This window comes from Rhopalosiphum padi, chromosome 1 (assembly GCF_020882245.1).
Source record: "Rhopalosiphum padi isolate XX-2018 chromosome 1, ASM2088224v1, whole genome shotgun sequence".
Lineage (NCBI taxonomy): Eukaryota > Metazoa > Arthropoda > Insecta > Hemiptera > Aphididae > Rhopalosiphum > Rhopalosiphum padi.
The window spans coordinates 51071284-51088707 of record NC_083597.1 but is presented as its reverse complement, the minus strand read 5'-3'; the positions used below and the strand labels follow the sequence as shown (position 1 = coordinate 51088707).

Genomic DNA, 17424 nt, shown 5'->3' with positions numbered 1-17424 from the left:
TTTTTTTTTTTTTGAACTGTTTTAAAAAATATGATCAACAAAATGGGTCTATCTACGGAGATAGTAAGAGTGATACGGGACTTTGGGGATTTACTGTACATGCTGCACTTATAAGCTATTTCGATATCTCTTACCCTCCTACTCGTTTATTGTGTTGTCCTATTCAATGTACTTTGTTATATTGTTTTTTTTTTTGTTATCATAATTATTGTGTTCAACATTAAAGCCACTCAAAAAATATTTTTTCATTTTTTTTTTTATTATTATTATGAAATTTAAAATGTTGCGTGACTATAAAAGCCACCTTTTGTTTTTTGTTGTTATTAAAAAAAATTATTATTATTAGGTAGATAATAGTTAAATAATTAAAAATTGTCCACACAAAACGTTGTTTTTTTCGTATTGTTGAGTTATATAAATTAATCGTTAATCGTTATATAGATTTATGAAATCGTTAATATATTTATATTATATTTAACAGAAAACAATGTCGAGTAAATGATCGCTACACATGTAGTGTGTAGTTATTTTTATACTTAAGATTTTGATGAAAATTTCATTGTAAACGAATCGTTTAATTAGTTATACCTAATCAATAATCATGTTCGAATGATGTATACATTGTACAACAATCAAACATTTTAAACGAAACACCTATACCTAATTAAATTATATTTTTATTGTAAATAAGGGTGCGGCATTTTCAATCATTTGCATTATATTTTATAGTCATTTAGGGCGACAATAATTATTCTTTTAAGTGCTTATAAAGTTATGTGTGGTAAACATAAACACGTAAACACGCCCCCGCCTGTATCGCGATGGGCGTAATGATAACTAATAAGAGGAATAATAAGACATTAAGACATAATATTTTACAACGACGACATTTCAGCTAAATTTGTATCACCGTATTGTACTTAATGTACAACTGTTGGCGGTTGCCACTTGTATTGCCGCGGAAGGGACAAGATCAAGGTTACCGCGGTTAGTGAAAATTTCGCGTCATGTAAATATACCTGGGTAGGTATATACCTACCGAGTTTGACAAAAAAGGTTCGCACCAGCCGCGCCACACGGTCGACGAGAACGAAAAGGTTAGTGTATAGTAAACAGACAACAGAATGCGTACGGCGAAGCTGTCGCGCATATGACATATTATTATTATGCGATAAGCCGATAACTATATGTATACGTTGTACGCGTCTCGTCGACTGTTGTGGAATTTGTCAATCGCGTACGTTTTTTGGTCAATATTGTCGTTCTACATCGGCTATTATCAGTGTGCGCACTTAATAATAGGGCAATTGGGACATACATATTATTATTAATATTTTTGTCTTTTGCCCTTCGACCCGGTCTGACACGACTCGCATCACCGTTTTCTCTTTTGTTCCGCAGACCAATATAATATTACTCACAACACGCCCGCCGCGTTATCACCACTATTATTGTTATTTCGTGATAATATCGACACATCCAGACGTGTTCGACGCTCTCATCATAACATCGTCATTAAATTCGGTGTATGGAACGCTCACCAGCAAACAGTTTACTCGCGGTTACTAAAATACACGACTTACTGCACTAAAACACGCCTATCGTTAATTGTCGTACACAATATTATAGGTAGCAATTATTACTATTACGTCGTCGAACCCGTGTACCCAATAGTTATCTACGAAAGATAGTACGCACACAATACACACGTTACGCACACAAATCCGAACGTTTTGCGCCTTCGACGCGGTCGGCGGTTCTACAACGCGTATTATATTAATTTTTATCTAATCTACAAAACGAATATTACATTCTGCCCGCTGGAATTCGAAGGTAGGTAATAACAATACCTATTTGTATTATAATATTATTTTAAATTATGCGTATCGATTACTGCAATTGCGGTTAATATAAAATTGTCGGTGGCGCGGGCTCGTCTGGTCGTGCCGGCCTCCATCGCGTAGACACTCTATGTGTTCAGCACGGTGCACATTCGTAGTCCGGTCGTTGGTCAGACAACAACAGCAAAATCGTCTTCTCCACCACCGACGCATCTCGATTCTTGAAAACTGAACTCGAAGGAGATGAGTACGTCTGCGACAATCGGTCGACTGCGCTTTTCGACCGTGGCCCAGTACTGGCCGACTAGAATGTGTCGTTATACCTACCCAATAATAATGATAATAATAGAGATTATGATATAGATTGTCTTTTTCATTGTTCTGTACACTTTGTGCTCTCATCCTATAAAAGTATGCTAATGTTTGTGTGTTTCTGCAAGCATACGGACCCGTGTTCCTACACTCATCGCAGTGGCGCGATGAGCGGTCAGCATTTAGCAGATGGTAACGGTTGACACCGGGAAATGGTGGAAATCGTAGCCCAGTCGATACTAAATCGCCCACGTCCATCGAAAAACAACACAGTTACGAGCAAATAGATCATGCTCATTTTTTGGCCAATGACATAGGCACTATTTATCTCAATGACAGGTAAGTACATTTTGTTATCATTCTGATACCTACTGTTTCCATGCCAAATGGAATCGATTATAAAAAATCAATTTGGACCATGTTTTAAACACAATTTGTCAATACATTTTGAAATATATACAACTTAATTGTGTATTTACTGAAAAACATTATAATAATTTTATAAATATTAAATTACCCATTTGAATTAAACAATTTTGTAAAACACATAGGTAGTGAAATAATGAGATTGTTGATTTTAATGAAATTTTTATTTAATTGAAAGTTGATAAGTAATAAGTTACAACTGACATAGTAACATTTTATAATTTAATTAATTTTATATTTTAAATTGTTTGTTTCATTAAAATAAATGTTCAGTATTTTATAAAGGACATATCATATAAATGAAATAACTAATAAAATAGTTGTTATATTGATAAATATATTTATTAATTATTAAGAAATTAAAAATAATTTATGTTCAATTTTGTAGATTTTTAACTTTAAATTTTTGATTTATAGGTTTTCTGATGTTGTATTGGTGGTTAATGGTGAACGTTTCCATGCTCACAGAGTGGTGTTGGCTTCAAGGAGCGATTATTTTAGGTAATATAATCTTAATATTTTAAATAAAATACTCTTAATACTTAATACATTTCACCATTAATTTATGCATTGAAAAAAAAAATATTTTTAAATAGTAAGTTGTTTACCTTGTATTCGTGTTTCCATATTTAAGGAAAACAACAATATTTATTTCAATTACATTTTTATATTATACAAACCATAAAATTCAACAACAATATAAATATTTAATTCAAAACAAAAATAATGAGTTGAAAAGTCTTTATTGTATTTAAATTAATTTGTATACTTAACCCCTCCAGTTATTGTCAATTGTGTATTTTTTAGATAAAAGTTTCATTTTCATAAGATTGATTATTTTTTCATGGAGATTTTATATTATTTATTAATTACTATAATCAATCAAATAATATTGTCTTTTTAAATTCCCATGTAATTCTATATACTTTGAACTCAATTATTATATTTGTATAATAATAAATTTAAACTAATAATGTTTAGTTTTTATCACAGTGGTAATTATTAATGCTCTGTATAATTATTTTCCTATTCAAGTTATTATTTTTTATAGAGTATAACTATTAGAGTAATAGAATTTAACTTTCTCAAATTGTTGTTTTGAAAGTCCTTATTTGTACTATCTACTACTTACCTGATTCCTAGCTTGAGATTCTTTTAGATTCTGTGCTGAACAATGAGTGTAATACATTTACAGTGATGTTATTTTTTTTTCGCGTCTATCAAAAGTAGTTTTTTTTTCAAAAAATAAAAGTTATGAAAAACCTCAAATATTTACATGTTACCAGTTATTGACATAATCAATTTTTTTTATTTGGCTGTAATTCGAAAATGAATAAATGTAAACAATTGCAATTTTCAAGATTTTATTTCTATTAATTATAATTTATTCAATTTAGTAGGTATAATACATTATAAAATATTATGATTGAATTTTACTAGGTAAGGTTTTTTTTATGCTGTTTAGTGATTAAATACATTTAATTAATAAATATTTCTTCAATAGAATTATTATTTTTATATTTTTAACAATGAGTTTTCATTTATTAAAATATTACAGGTACACCGGTAATGTATAGGTTTGATAATTTTATTCTTTCAAATATAACGTGTTTTCTCTGTTAAAATAATTATTCCTACAATTATGGTGGGAATTTTGCTTGCAGTTTTTATCAACTTTGTTTAATTTATAACTTGAAATTTATAATTACCCAAATTTACCTTAAATTTCAGATAAGCTATAAAAAACTGTAATAATGGTTATTAGACTTACAAATATCAAATGTGCCTTGAAATTTTGACTTTTAGCCAAATATCTATATTCTATTGGATCTACTTCAAAATGTTAGCACTTAATCTTGTCAAATGTAACTAATTATAAGTGGTACACAATAAAATATCATTGAATAATTTTTTATCGTAAGTGCAACAGAATAAATTATATAATAATACCATATTATACCTTATTGTTTTATAAAAACATTTCATATGGTATCAAACATGGAAATGATTTTTTTACCATTTGTGGTCATATATTTTAGTATTATCAACTGGTATTAGACAAATTGTTTATTAAACATTTATAATTTACATTGCCTTCTTATTTAAAATAATAATGTTACACAGTTAACTATAATATAGGTTTTCAATATAAATATTTTTAATTTAAAATAAAAATTGATATAATAATTAAAACATTTAAAACTTAATCCAATTATTACAATTACTGTATTACATATTTGTTTTTATAAATATTTTTTTTTTATATTATTTTTAGTTAAGAACCTATGTAAATTCTATTAAAAACAATTTTAAGCCAAACTTATGAATGCTATGTATACTTTCATTAATTGTTTGTTCAATTTATAGAGCGCTGTTATATGGTGGTCTCAAAGAATCTCATCAATCAGAAGTGGAAATAACTGAAGCTTCGATAAATTCATTTAAAAAACTTCTCGAATATATTTATTCAGGGCGTATGAACTTAAGTATATTAAAGGTGAATTTTTGCTAATCAAATATGTGTGCAAAATGTTTGAATAGTGATAAGTTTATTATTATTTTTTAGGATGAAGTTATCTTAGAAATATTTAGTCTTTCCAATTTATTTGGTTTCACAAATTTGGAACTTTCACTATGCAAATATTTACGCAGTAATATCAATGTTTATAATGTGTGCTCCATGTTTGCCGCAGCACGTTTATATCAGCATAAAGAGTTGGTTATTGAAGCGTTGAATTTTACAGACTGTCATGCATTAGAAGTACTTCAATCTGAATCTTTTTTATCTCTTTCACCTGTAAGTTATTAAAGATAATTTAGATTGTGTTGTATGATAATTAGTTTATATAATTAATTTTAGGAAGCACTTCAAGAAGTACTTAATAGAGATTCATTGTATGCATACGAGTTGGATATATTTCGTGCAGTTTGTCGTTGGATTAAAGCAAATCAGGATGATGAAGACCCTGAAGCTAAAATTAAAGTTTTGTCTGCTGTCAGATATCCCTTGATGAGTTTGGATGAATTACTTTCAGTTGTGAGGGAATCACAACTTGTTAGTTCTGACAACATTTTGGATGCCATACAACTGCGAAATACATTACCTTCGCATAAGCTCAAATTTAGAGGACAGCTAAGTATGCAAATTTTGCAATTTTGTTGAATTTTAAAATTGATACTAAGTTTTATCAAATGATAATTTTAAAATGTATTATTTTATTTTAGAACCTAATCTAAATATTGCTCATCCTTCACAAGGCGCTCAGGTAATGCAAGGAGAACTGCGTTCAGCGTTATTAGAATCTGATTCTAATGGGCATGATCATGAGCGGGGCTGTACTAGACATTTAATTAATGAAAGCGACAGTGGTATTATGATAAAGCTTGGTCATCCATCAATTATAAATTATATAAAAATGCAACTATGGGACAAGGATCTCAGGTATAGTAATTAATGATTTTTTTTAAAATAAACATACATTATTTATATATTTGTTTGTAATGAAGGTCCTATTCTTATTACATCGAAGTATCAATGGATCAGCATGATTGGGTGCGTGTCATTGATCATTCTAATTATTATTGTCGATCAACACAGCGTTTGTGGATACATCCTCGGGTAGTGCAATACATTCGTATTGTTGGTACCAATAACACCGTTAATAAATCTTTCCATACAGTTTCAATGGAAATAATGTATAATTCTGAAGAAATGAATTCAGTAGACATTGAAAAAGGATTAGTAGGCAAGTGTATTTTAATGAATAGAATAAAAATATTTTGCATCACCATTATTAGTTATTATAAGATTTTTACACAATATTACTAAATATATACAATCTATTATTTTGTTAAATGTTCTGTAAGACACATTTTTAGGATTCTTGCTGTAGAAATTATATTAATAGATAAAAATGTTTTAAAGTAATATGGTATATGAGAAAAAAAAAAAACAAGTCAATATAAGAATTGTTAATAATTTCATCACAAAGTTGGACATTTAGATATTTTAATGTAGGCAAACATTTGTTCAACTTGAACATAAACATAAGCCAGCCTTCTGAGTTCTGTCATTAGAGGTAACTAATATAATAAAGATCGCTATAGACTCAATAGAATGTATGTTAGAAAATAGCTGTAACTTTTTTTTATGTCTTATATTTCAACATGATTATTATTATAAATAATGAACAATTACATAGTTGTTTTTACTGTTTTTCTTATATGCTATACTGATAATTGATTTACTTATTATGCTTTTTTAAAGCAATAATTCCCATTCAAATGTTAATTAAATATTTATTTCAAATTTGTACTGTTAAAAATCCTAAAAAATGTGATGAAATAAACCTTGTAAGTTAGTTTGGAATAGTATGTATATTCTAATTGAGTTAAATTAATTCTAGTACCAAAATTTAATGTTGCTACAATGGATATGAATGCTATTGTTATTGATGGAGTGAGTCGTTGTCGAAATTCACTATTGGATGGCAACTGTAAAGATTATGACTGGGATTGTGGTTACACATGTCATCAGTTGGGCTCTGGATGTATACTTGTCCAACTTGGTCAACCCTATATGCTTAGTTCAATGAGGTAGTTATCATAATTTATTTTACAGTTAACTGCTACAACTATTTTTTGAGTTAAGCTTAAAGTTATTGCTAACTTACATATAGTTAAGAGCTAGATTAAATCCATTAGGCGTATCAGCAACATCCACTAAAAGTTTTGGTTGTTGATGTTTCCAAAGGAACATGTCAAGTTTTTAAAATTTTTACTGAATACTAATTTTTAATGAATATTGCAGAATGCTACTTTGGGATTGTGATGATCGTTATTATAGTTACTATGTTGAAGTATCAGTTAACATGTGGGATTGGGAATTGATTGTTGACAAATCAAAAGAGCATGTTCGATCTTGGCAACTTTTGCAGTTCAACTCTCGGCCTGTTGTATTTATTCGTATTACTGGTACATATAATTCAGCTAATGAGGTGAGGCCCAAACTAGAATCTATTAAAAATAATACTCTTATTTCATAATATTTTAATGGTCATTTTTTTTTGTCAAGGTTTTTCACTGTGTTCATCTAGAGGCACCAGCTCAAGTTCCATTAGACTTAAATACAGCTGAAGTTGAACAGGAAATTTCAAACTTACAAGTAACAAACAAATTAGTAAGTAAAAGTACTACTAATATTATTATTTTAAGTACATTATTATCTATTTATAATAATAAAACTAAGTTTGGCACTATATTCTTTGGAAAAACTGGTTGTTTTGAGTAGCTTATGACTACTTGTGGATCTTTATAAAATATGGCACAGTTTCAATGATAAACTTTCAAAAAAAATGTATTGATAATGAAAATAAGTGGCTATAAATTGTATTATATACACTAATGGTTCATTCACAACATATATTACTAAACCTTGGGCAGTTATACTTAGGCCATAGGCACAACTAGAGCTCTATTTCTGTGTAAGTTAAATTGATATCAAAAACCTTGGGGGCTTTGCCCCTACACCACTAGTATTGATAACATATAAAACTGGGTGAGCTAAGCCAACCCAAGACCCTCTCCTTGTTGCTCCTATATAGTTATATTGAATTGTATTATAGTTTTATACTGTTTAATGTTGCACAATGTTGTGAACTATTTATGTCATGCAGCTGCTGTATTTATCATAATAATCCAGTTTCTATTTTATAATTTCTTAGCAAAATATAGTTTGTATTAAATTTATTTTCCTATTTTATGTAGTCTCAGGTAGTATAAATATATATTTATGTATAATCTAAATTATTGTTTTTAATATAGAAAGCCGCGTATTAAGAATCAAAATTCTTAGTACCAAATAAGACATTGAGAGGACATAGTACTCACATGTGTTGATCTTGATGATCTTTTTGAAACTGTACATTTTAAAACAATCATAATTTACTTAAAAATAATAATATTAATAAAAGGCTATATAGAGCCCTAGATAATAATCTTACCTTTAAATTGTATAATAGGTCAATTCACTCAAATATCAAAACTAACAGTATACTATTGAAACTATTTGCTATGTCATATGTGTGTAAGACGGAGACAATACATGCGGGTACTACGTTCTCTTAATACAAAAAACTACACTTAATCCAGAAAAACATCTGGTTGATTTATGTATTATATTATATTTAAACAAAAATGATTGTTGATAAATATTGACCTATTTTTGATCATAAACTATTATGTTTTAAGTTGGAATATTCTTTTATGTTTTTAAATAATATTTTACATTTTTACAGATAAATACATGTACATTATCTGTTGTTGGTTATTAATATTTGAAAAATATAAATATTTTTATAATCTTGTTTTTAGAACAATAATGAATTGGATGAGCCTGAGTCGTTGGAAACATCACCAACCACAGAAGCAGAAACTTCAACAGCAGTAGCGGGCAGCCTGATTATTTAAATCATTTATTTTACTGCACCATTGCTAATGATCCTCGCTTATTTTCCATAATAGACTGAATGTTATATCAAATTGTTATTTATTTATTTTTTCGTATAAATTATACAGTTATTAATTTTTCACTATTTATATTTTTAAATTTCCCATTTTTATAAATGGTTAATTGTTTTTAAATATTATTACAATTTGTTGTAAGTTACAGGTATCTTTTATTCTATATATTTATTAAAAATAATTATTTTATACTCTTGCACTATACTTTATTATATTCTGTAAAAAACTTGTATGTATATTTTTAAATTAAATAATTATTTGTATTGATTTTAACTTAGAATACTTTTTTTGTTTTTGCTGTTCATATAAAAATATATATTTTTGTTTGTCGTAATTGTGTTTTGATGACACCACACGATTAGTTGGATGAAATTATTATTTATAAGTTATAACTAACTAAATTTTAAAAATATTTTTGAAGCAAAAGCAATACAATTAGCTTTATAGTGGTTTAGAATTTAAGGATAAACACATATGGTTATAAAAAATGTTTCTTAGCAAAGGATAGTTAATTTGAAGTTTAACCTTATCAAATAAAACTTCATTTATTTTTCTAATATTTTTAAATTATATGAACCAATTATAAGGACCATTGTTTGCTTTTTTAAATCTAAGAACAGGAAAAAGAATGATTAAGCAAATTTAAAAACTATATAAGCCGGTAACTTTTAAATATCATTGTGTATAGCCCAGTATAGGAAATAATAATGAGTAATGATGGAATGCTTCAAGTACCTATGATCAACATTATTTGAATTCTAAAAAATAAATTAATATTGCTTGATAATAATTGTTATTTTTCTTCAAGACTGACATTCTTTTCAACATTTGATTTTAAAATGCTCATTTATATAAATAGCTAATGTGGTTATGTCTAACATTTTTTAATATAAATAAAAACTACTTATTAAAGTCCTTGTATATAATGTTTTATCCTTAAGAGGATGTCACACACTGTTTGTTTTCTCTCTCTAGCCCACGCGCAACATAGACCAGAGTACCAAACGCATTTACGCAGTCTGAGTAGAACTCTATCAGTTTTGGTTCTAAAGTAAATATATCTATTATAAAACTAAATTTCTGAGTACAAGACAATGAATTTTTTCCATTATTCCCAATACAACGTTAATTATATCGTTTAGAAATAACTATAAATTTCAACATTTTTAAATAAAATAACCTTTAAATTTTCAAAATTTTAATTTTTTTAAAAAAACTCATCGTCTTGTACTCAGACATATTATCAACATTTAATTATATAATAGGTTTATTTACTCTAGAATCAAAATTGAGCGAGTTCTACTCAGACTGTGTAAATGCGTTTTGTCTATGTTGCGCGTGGGCTAGAGAGAGAAAACACAGTGCGCTGACATCCTCTTAAGATATTTTAATTGTAATTTAATGAATTTTTAAGTAGGTACCTATATAATATTAATTTACAAATGTTAGTGGCCTTAAATATATATATATATATATAAATTATCATTTTGTAAAATCTATTACAAAATTGTGAAAATGCCTTTTCAAGTGAAGCAATACATTTTTTTTTGTAGCGTTTAAGTAGGTTTTTATTAAATAATAATTATTTAATAGGAACCTACTTAAATTATTGGTCGCCTTTCTTGGCTATCCGATTTGGGTTAGGCATTACACTAATAATAACTTAAACTAACATTTTGTTGATATTAAAATGATATACAATTATAAGTGATTTTGAGCAAAGTGATGAATATATTGATTTTACAATGATGTGCGTTTTTTTTTGTCTGTCATTATTTTTTTCAATTTTAAATAATGAAGAGGGGATGGTTTATATAGTAGAAAATTGGATCTATTTAGTATTTTGAGAGATCAAAAGTAAAAAATTCCCTGTACTTTTTTATAATCGGAAAATAACAAACAAAAATTAAGGGAAAAGGAAAACTTTTATACAAATCCAATTTTCAGCAAAATCGATTTTGTTTTTATGTGTAGGTAACTAGAACAAAAAACCGTAGATACCTGAAATTTTTATCAAATGGCCGGTTACATTGTTTTATAATCATTATAAAATTTAAAAAATATTTTAGTTATATATTTTGAGCTATTTATAGGCATGACAAATTAAAATATTTTTTAAAAATTTTTCGTGTTGAAATGTTTGAAAATGTAATACAAAACTCTTCACAAGTTTTTAATCACTCAATTAAATAATATCGAATAACTAAATAGTCACAATATTTTCTATAAGCGTTTAAAGTTAGAATTTGTATAAAATTCGTAAAAATGTTTAAAAATTAAATATTTTTGTAAAAATTATATCGCATCAACCTGCTACAATAATATTAAAAGTAAAATAAACAATTTTAATAGATATTATATAGCCTAAAAAACATGAATTAATATATTATACTTATAGTAATATATGCTAACAAGTAACAGATCGTTTCGTCTCTGTTTAAAAACCTTTTTCCTATATAATCATATTATTGAATTTAAATTTAACACACCCATGATTGTGACCCATTCGACACCTAAAGTACATTGTACATGTCTACAGCAGAACGGTATTCGTTTGCCTATTTACTTAAGACTTACCTCTTTTATTTCTAATAGTCCAGACTGCCTTGCCAAAATATCTGGGCGTAGACCGTTTGGACGAATCGACCCAAAATATGGTCTGTTTGAGCGAATAAATATATACCGTTTGGTCCGTTTGGGCAGTATGAAAATGCTTATAATATACATTCAACAATTAATTATTTTAATTGTCGATAATAGTGATTGATAATGATTAGCAATAATATCATCCGTATCTATCACCAGGTTTTTACCTCGCATATAGGTGAAAATAATTTCACTCGCTCAAACGCCTCAAACGGTACAATTGTACAAATGATAGTCGCCCAAACGGACTATTATTTTTTTGGTCAAAATTATTATCTTCGCCCAAACGACCACCGCCCAATTATCTGTGTACACTGTAATACTGTACATCAAACAACACACCTACTATTTATACTTAATATTTTTAAAATATTTGATTAGTTAATTTTGATTAAAATTCGATTTTATATTCATATTTTTATAACATATAAGTACTTACCGATATAGTTACCTATTTGCCTTTAACCTTTTTTTTTTAATTCTTGTTAGCTTCCACGGGTGCACCATGTAGTCACCAATTTTTTTATGCTTTTGTTATTCAATTATTTTTTACAAATTTTAGAAGTATAAAAAACAGAATAATTTCTTTTAAATGGTTATATTAAATTTAAAAGTGGACTGCTTAAAAAAATTTTACCAAAAACAAAAAAAATATAAAAAACGGCCAATGAGGGGGCATGGCCCCTGTACCCCTTTGGATATGCCACTGATAGGTACCACCACACGAACTTATGAGTTATTGAAATTTTATAATTTTTTTTTTAAATTTATTCAATTAAAATAATATTCACTACCTATCTTTATTATTCTTATAAAATAATAAATAAATTTGATAGAAAAATATGACAAAAACAAGAATAACGTGAGAAGGGAGGTCCATCAGTGTAGAAATCCTCTGACAGGGAGGGGGATAGAGACTTTTTTTAGTTAATTAATTTACAAGTCGGGATTCACCAGTTTCCTTTTTACTCGATGTGGGGGAAGGAGTGATCTGGGACGAATTCATTAGGTCTATGGTAGATTTGTGTGGTTTGATTGATTTGGTGTGGAATCTTTTTATATTAATGTTTTCTGTTTTTAGCTGCTACAATAGAAATTATTTCAATTTGTAAGTCTTTGTGTACCTAGTGAGAAGTCAGAGACGCGTACCATGGCGCAGATGTTATTTGGCGAAACGAAATTGACTGGAAGGTCACCTGCCTGGATGGTACGTTTTTTGGAAGGCTTGGCACATCCTCATACTCGGATTATCCATTTCGTACCTGAGCAGAAATAAAACAATAATAATTCACTTCTAACTTATAAGCACCAGAAGTGGATTTTTCAAACGACAGCATATTCTGATAATCTATATGATATAACGTTCAATTATCCGCGCTCGATTATTCTTTTAACTAGCAGCAAAAAAAAAATGTGTGATTTACACTAATCGTTAGTAAGTATTATAGGTAATTATATTGTACAAATAAATACAATACTATGGTAGGTACCTTTGCCCGCGTATACACCTATAATTGCTAAGTCTGCAGAACGAATATCGGGAAAAGGGAATTGGGTTTTTCTCGCGTTTGACTCGAAATGTTTATAATTTATTTACACTCGTGTAGCGCTTAAAAAAAAAACGTCTCGCGAACGCGGACGCTGACGAAATATTATTATTTTTAGGTCTGCGCGTGTAGGAGATTATCACCGTTCCCCACGGCCGTTATACGTCTACATCAGAATATATCACGGTATAGGCAGGTAATGCGGTTGGTTCGGCGTTACAGCCGCACGCGCGTGTGCGATTCGCAAATAATAATATAATCTATGTATATACGCGTAATACCTTTATATATATTATATATGTGTGTGTGTGCGTATGTAGCTAATATTATAATGTACGCGCGGAGCGACATACCCGCGGAGCGCGTATTATAAAATTACGACGTAATAATGCGCCGCTAAGTTCGCGGCCGCCGAGCAAATGCCGGATTTAATAGAAACGTGCGGCACTTGAGCGGAAATGATTGCTTCTTTATCCTCTGGGGAATTTTTCGAGTACAAAAGGGTATAGTATAGTCGTGTTGTTCGCATAAACGGTATGGAATAATAATATAATGTTATAGACACACACGCGCATTTAATGTTTTAAAACAATAACCACAGTATAGGTACACTGCAGTTGTAGACTGTTGGTGGGTGGGGAGGGGGGTGGAGGCCGTGACTCGGGAGGATACTTTTATAATGTATATATATACTTGCGTAAATTATATTATAAGAATATTATTGTATGTTGAGATATTGTGTTATTTATAGAAATACGAATAACAACGAGCGACGTTCGTTACAATAATATTATGTTCTATCGCGTCGAGGCCTTGCAGGTGGCTCCGTGTTTTTAACGAGATCAATTCAGGTTTTTAATTAGTTATGCACATTACCTCTGTTCGAAAAAATTATTTGCGTTACATCAAATGTATGTTTACATTTTTTATTTTCTATTATATTTGACGATAAATTCCACGGCCTGCAACAGGAGTTGTATTACACATAATAAAAACAAATTCGCGAAAAAAGTAAAATCTTGCAACAGGTAAATAGGTGGTAGGTTAGGACGTTCGTGAAGTTGGCCCACCTAATATAATATAAGCGGTTTTATAATTACGAATGTCATATTGTCATGTCAGTGCTTCTTGAGTTAAAAACATCATTATTAAGCATCATTATAAAACTAGTACAACAATTGATAATAATTGAAAAATACGGACAATACCATAATATATAATAGTTTTATGAAGTGTGTGCGTGACAAATTGGATATATTTTTATTATATTTTATACTGCAGAAGTACAGTGGGTGAAAAACAAATAATCAAAATCACATAATCACAAAATCCAACGGTCATATTATAATAATCATAATGATCAAAATGTTTAATTAAATAAATCTTTGTTGAATAAAAAAAAATCAAATTAAGAAAAAGGGCAAGTTAAATTAAAAAATCTAAAATTTAATTTTTATCCATATCATATGTTTTATTTATCTTGGTCTTTTTTCAATTTTCCTTTTTGTTTATTCAACTTAAATTTTTTTTATCGGTTGATTTTACTATTTTGTTTCGATTTTTTAATTCATCTTGCCCTATTTCTTAATTTGACTTTTTTTTACTCAACTACATTTTTTTATTCAAAGGGTGTTATAGTTACACCAAAATTAGAGAATTCCATAAAGGATTGAAACACCACAATGGTGAAAATTCTTTTTGAGGTATGTACCTGAACATCTAAATGACGAAAACTATGAACAACGATTTCGAATTTAAATAATAAAATATTAACAAAGTAAATTTAAATTCAATTAATATTTTTTAATGTTATTAGATCTTTTTATTGAATAAAAAAAAAAGAAAATTGAAGAAAGACCAAGATGAATAAAACATGGATAAAAATTAAATTTTAGATTTTTTAATTCAACTTGCCCTTTTTCTTAGTTTGATTTTTTTTATTCATCTTAGATTTATTTATCTATTAACCAATTTGTAATTAATTTTTAAAATTTTGGCATATTTTCCTAATTGATCGGGGTAGGCAAAAAAAAAATATTGATTTGCAAATTCTAAAAACCAATTTGCAAATGTTTGCAAATTATTTGCAAAATTTTGGTGTCATTTTGAAATTCGTAGCTCAAAATGAGGGGGGGCTGCGGGAAATGATTTGCAAATTCTGAAAACCAATTTGCAAGTATTTATGAATTATTTGCAAAATGAGTACATAATTTTCAAAAAAATCGGTCATGGTGATTGGTGGTGGGAGCCAACTTCACGCACGTGAAAATTATTGGATTTTGTTATTGATAACTATAGTTATAATTATGAAAAAATATTTTCGATCGAAATTTCCAGCTTCAAAAGGTAATGGTGGCCGCCATAGTGACTTGCAAATATTTGATATAATCATCATCGTTTGATACCAATTTTAAAGTTTTAGGACAACTTGGGTGGGCTAATTTCGTAACTTTGAAAGCTCTTGCTGGCCGAGTAAATCACTTGCAAATTCTTGCTAATCGTTAGCTTTCGTTTGGTACTAATTTCAAAATTTTTGGACAACTTGGTTGGGCTAACTTCACAAATTCGAAAGTTTATATAGCGGCCATTCGAATGACTTGTAAATTGCAAAAATAGGCCTAAGATTACTTGCTAATCATTAGCTTTCGTTTGATACCGATTTCGAGGTTCTGGGTCAAAGTGGGTGGGCTACGTGAAGTTGGCCCAACTTTCAATTTTTTGATTTCACGGTGAAAGTTTGGACTTGCAAATTCTAAAAACTGACTTGCAAATACTTGCAAATAACTTGCAAAATAATGGCATAGATTTAAAAAAAATTGCAACACTTAGGTGGGCCAACTTCACGAACGTAGATCAGGTATAGTATAGGTTTAGTATACCTTCTAGTGCAGATCCAGTTTGGGCAAACCCGGTAAAGTCGTTTTTATAAAGTTAAACATTTTGATCATTATGATTATTATAATATGACCGTTGGATTTTGTGATTATGTGATTTTGATTATTTGTTTTTCACCCACTGTACTTCTGCAGTATGATGTTTTTAACTCAAGATGCACTGACATGACAATATGACATTCGTAATTATAAAACCGCTTATATTATAATATTATATACGAGAATTTCTAGTATAGATAAACTTAAGTCAATAACCCGTTATTTTAGTATATATAGTATTACTATATCCATATTGGTACTTTAAGTTTTTACTTTTTACTTGCTTTTTTCCCGACTCCTGACAAGCATATATTAGGTAAACCAAAGGAAATTTTACATTTCGTATAGAATGTCGAGCATTTGTGGGACTCCGCAGTTTTCTTGGACGTTTTTTGTTTATGAATTATTTCCTGATTCAAAAATATTGATTTCGTTTTAAAAGACACTGCAGGAGCATTCCCCAATTTTAATTTATTGCGTGGCAACTTATATTTCAACATTAACAACTTTGTCAATTTTATCTCGAATACAAATTTTGATTTCGATTTTATGAACATTATTGGAGCACTATATCCAATTTTTATTGGAAATAATTTTAAAGAATAGACTTTTTTTGAATTCTTGTGCTTCGCTTCAACAGCACATATCTTTCAAGTATCATAATATTATAATAAGGCCAATTTTGCACACGTGAATATTCGCTTTTTGCGGTAATTACTATTGTATTTGATCCATAACGCGTTAATGACATGCGAATAACGCGTTGTTTTCCGTTTAACGGAACAAATTGTCCGTAAAATAATATTATACAGAAAGTCGTATTCGTATTGTACTTCGGTGATATTTTGCGCTACTTTTTTCAGTTTTTAGGTAGCTTTAAAGTTAAATTAAATACATCAACATTTAAAATACTAAAATATATCAGACTCTGCAACATCTATTATAATAGGCAGGTACAGCATATTGTAAACAATATGTATTATATAATATGTATAGATTACTCATAGAAATATAATACATATTATACACTCGACGCACGCATGCGCGAATATATAATATATCGCTCTCTCTCACACACACACACACACACACACCCACATAGGTATACGTTGCGCTGCCGACGGAAAGTACACGGTCTGTGGCCTGCGGGGTCGGTGGGCGAGCGGGGGACGGAGAATAGAGATAAAGTTTTGCTCG

At 29.0% G+C, this 17424-nt stretch overlaps 1 protein-coding gene across 1 annotated transcript; it reads left to right on the top strand.

Moving 5' to 3' along the window:
- Positions 1 to 1882: 1882 nt before the first annotated feature.
- On the top strand, positions 1883 to 9435 carry LOC132926151 (BTB/POZ domain-containing protein 9). The gene is given in 13 exon segments (XM_060990491.1): positions 1883 to 2061; positions 2282 to 2347; positions 2350 to 2492; positions 2997 to 3080; positions 4947 to 5076; positions 5146 to 5376; positions 5440 to 5716; positions 5805 to 6021; positions 6087 to 6325; positions 6986 to 7175; positions 7390 to 7576; positions 7654 to 7758; positions 8952 to 9435. Coding segments are annotated over 13 exon segments (2055 nt in total). The 5' UTR covers positions 1883 to 1971; the 3' UTR covers positions 9048 to 9435.
- The last annotated feature ends 7989 nt before the right edge of the window (positions 9436 to 17424 follow it).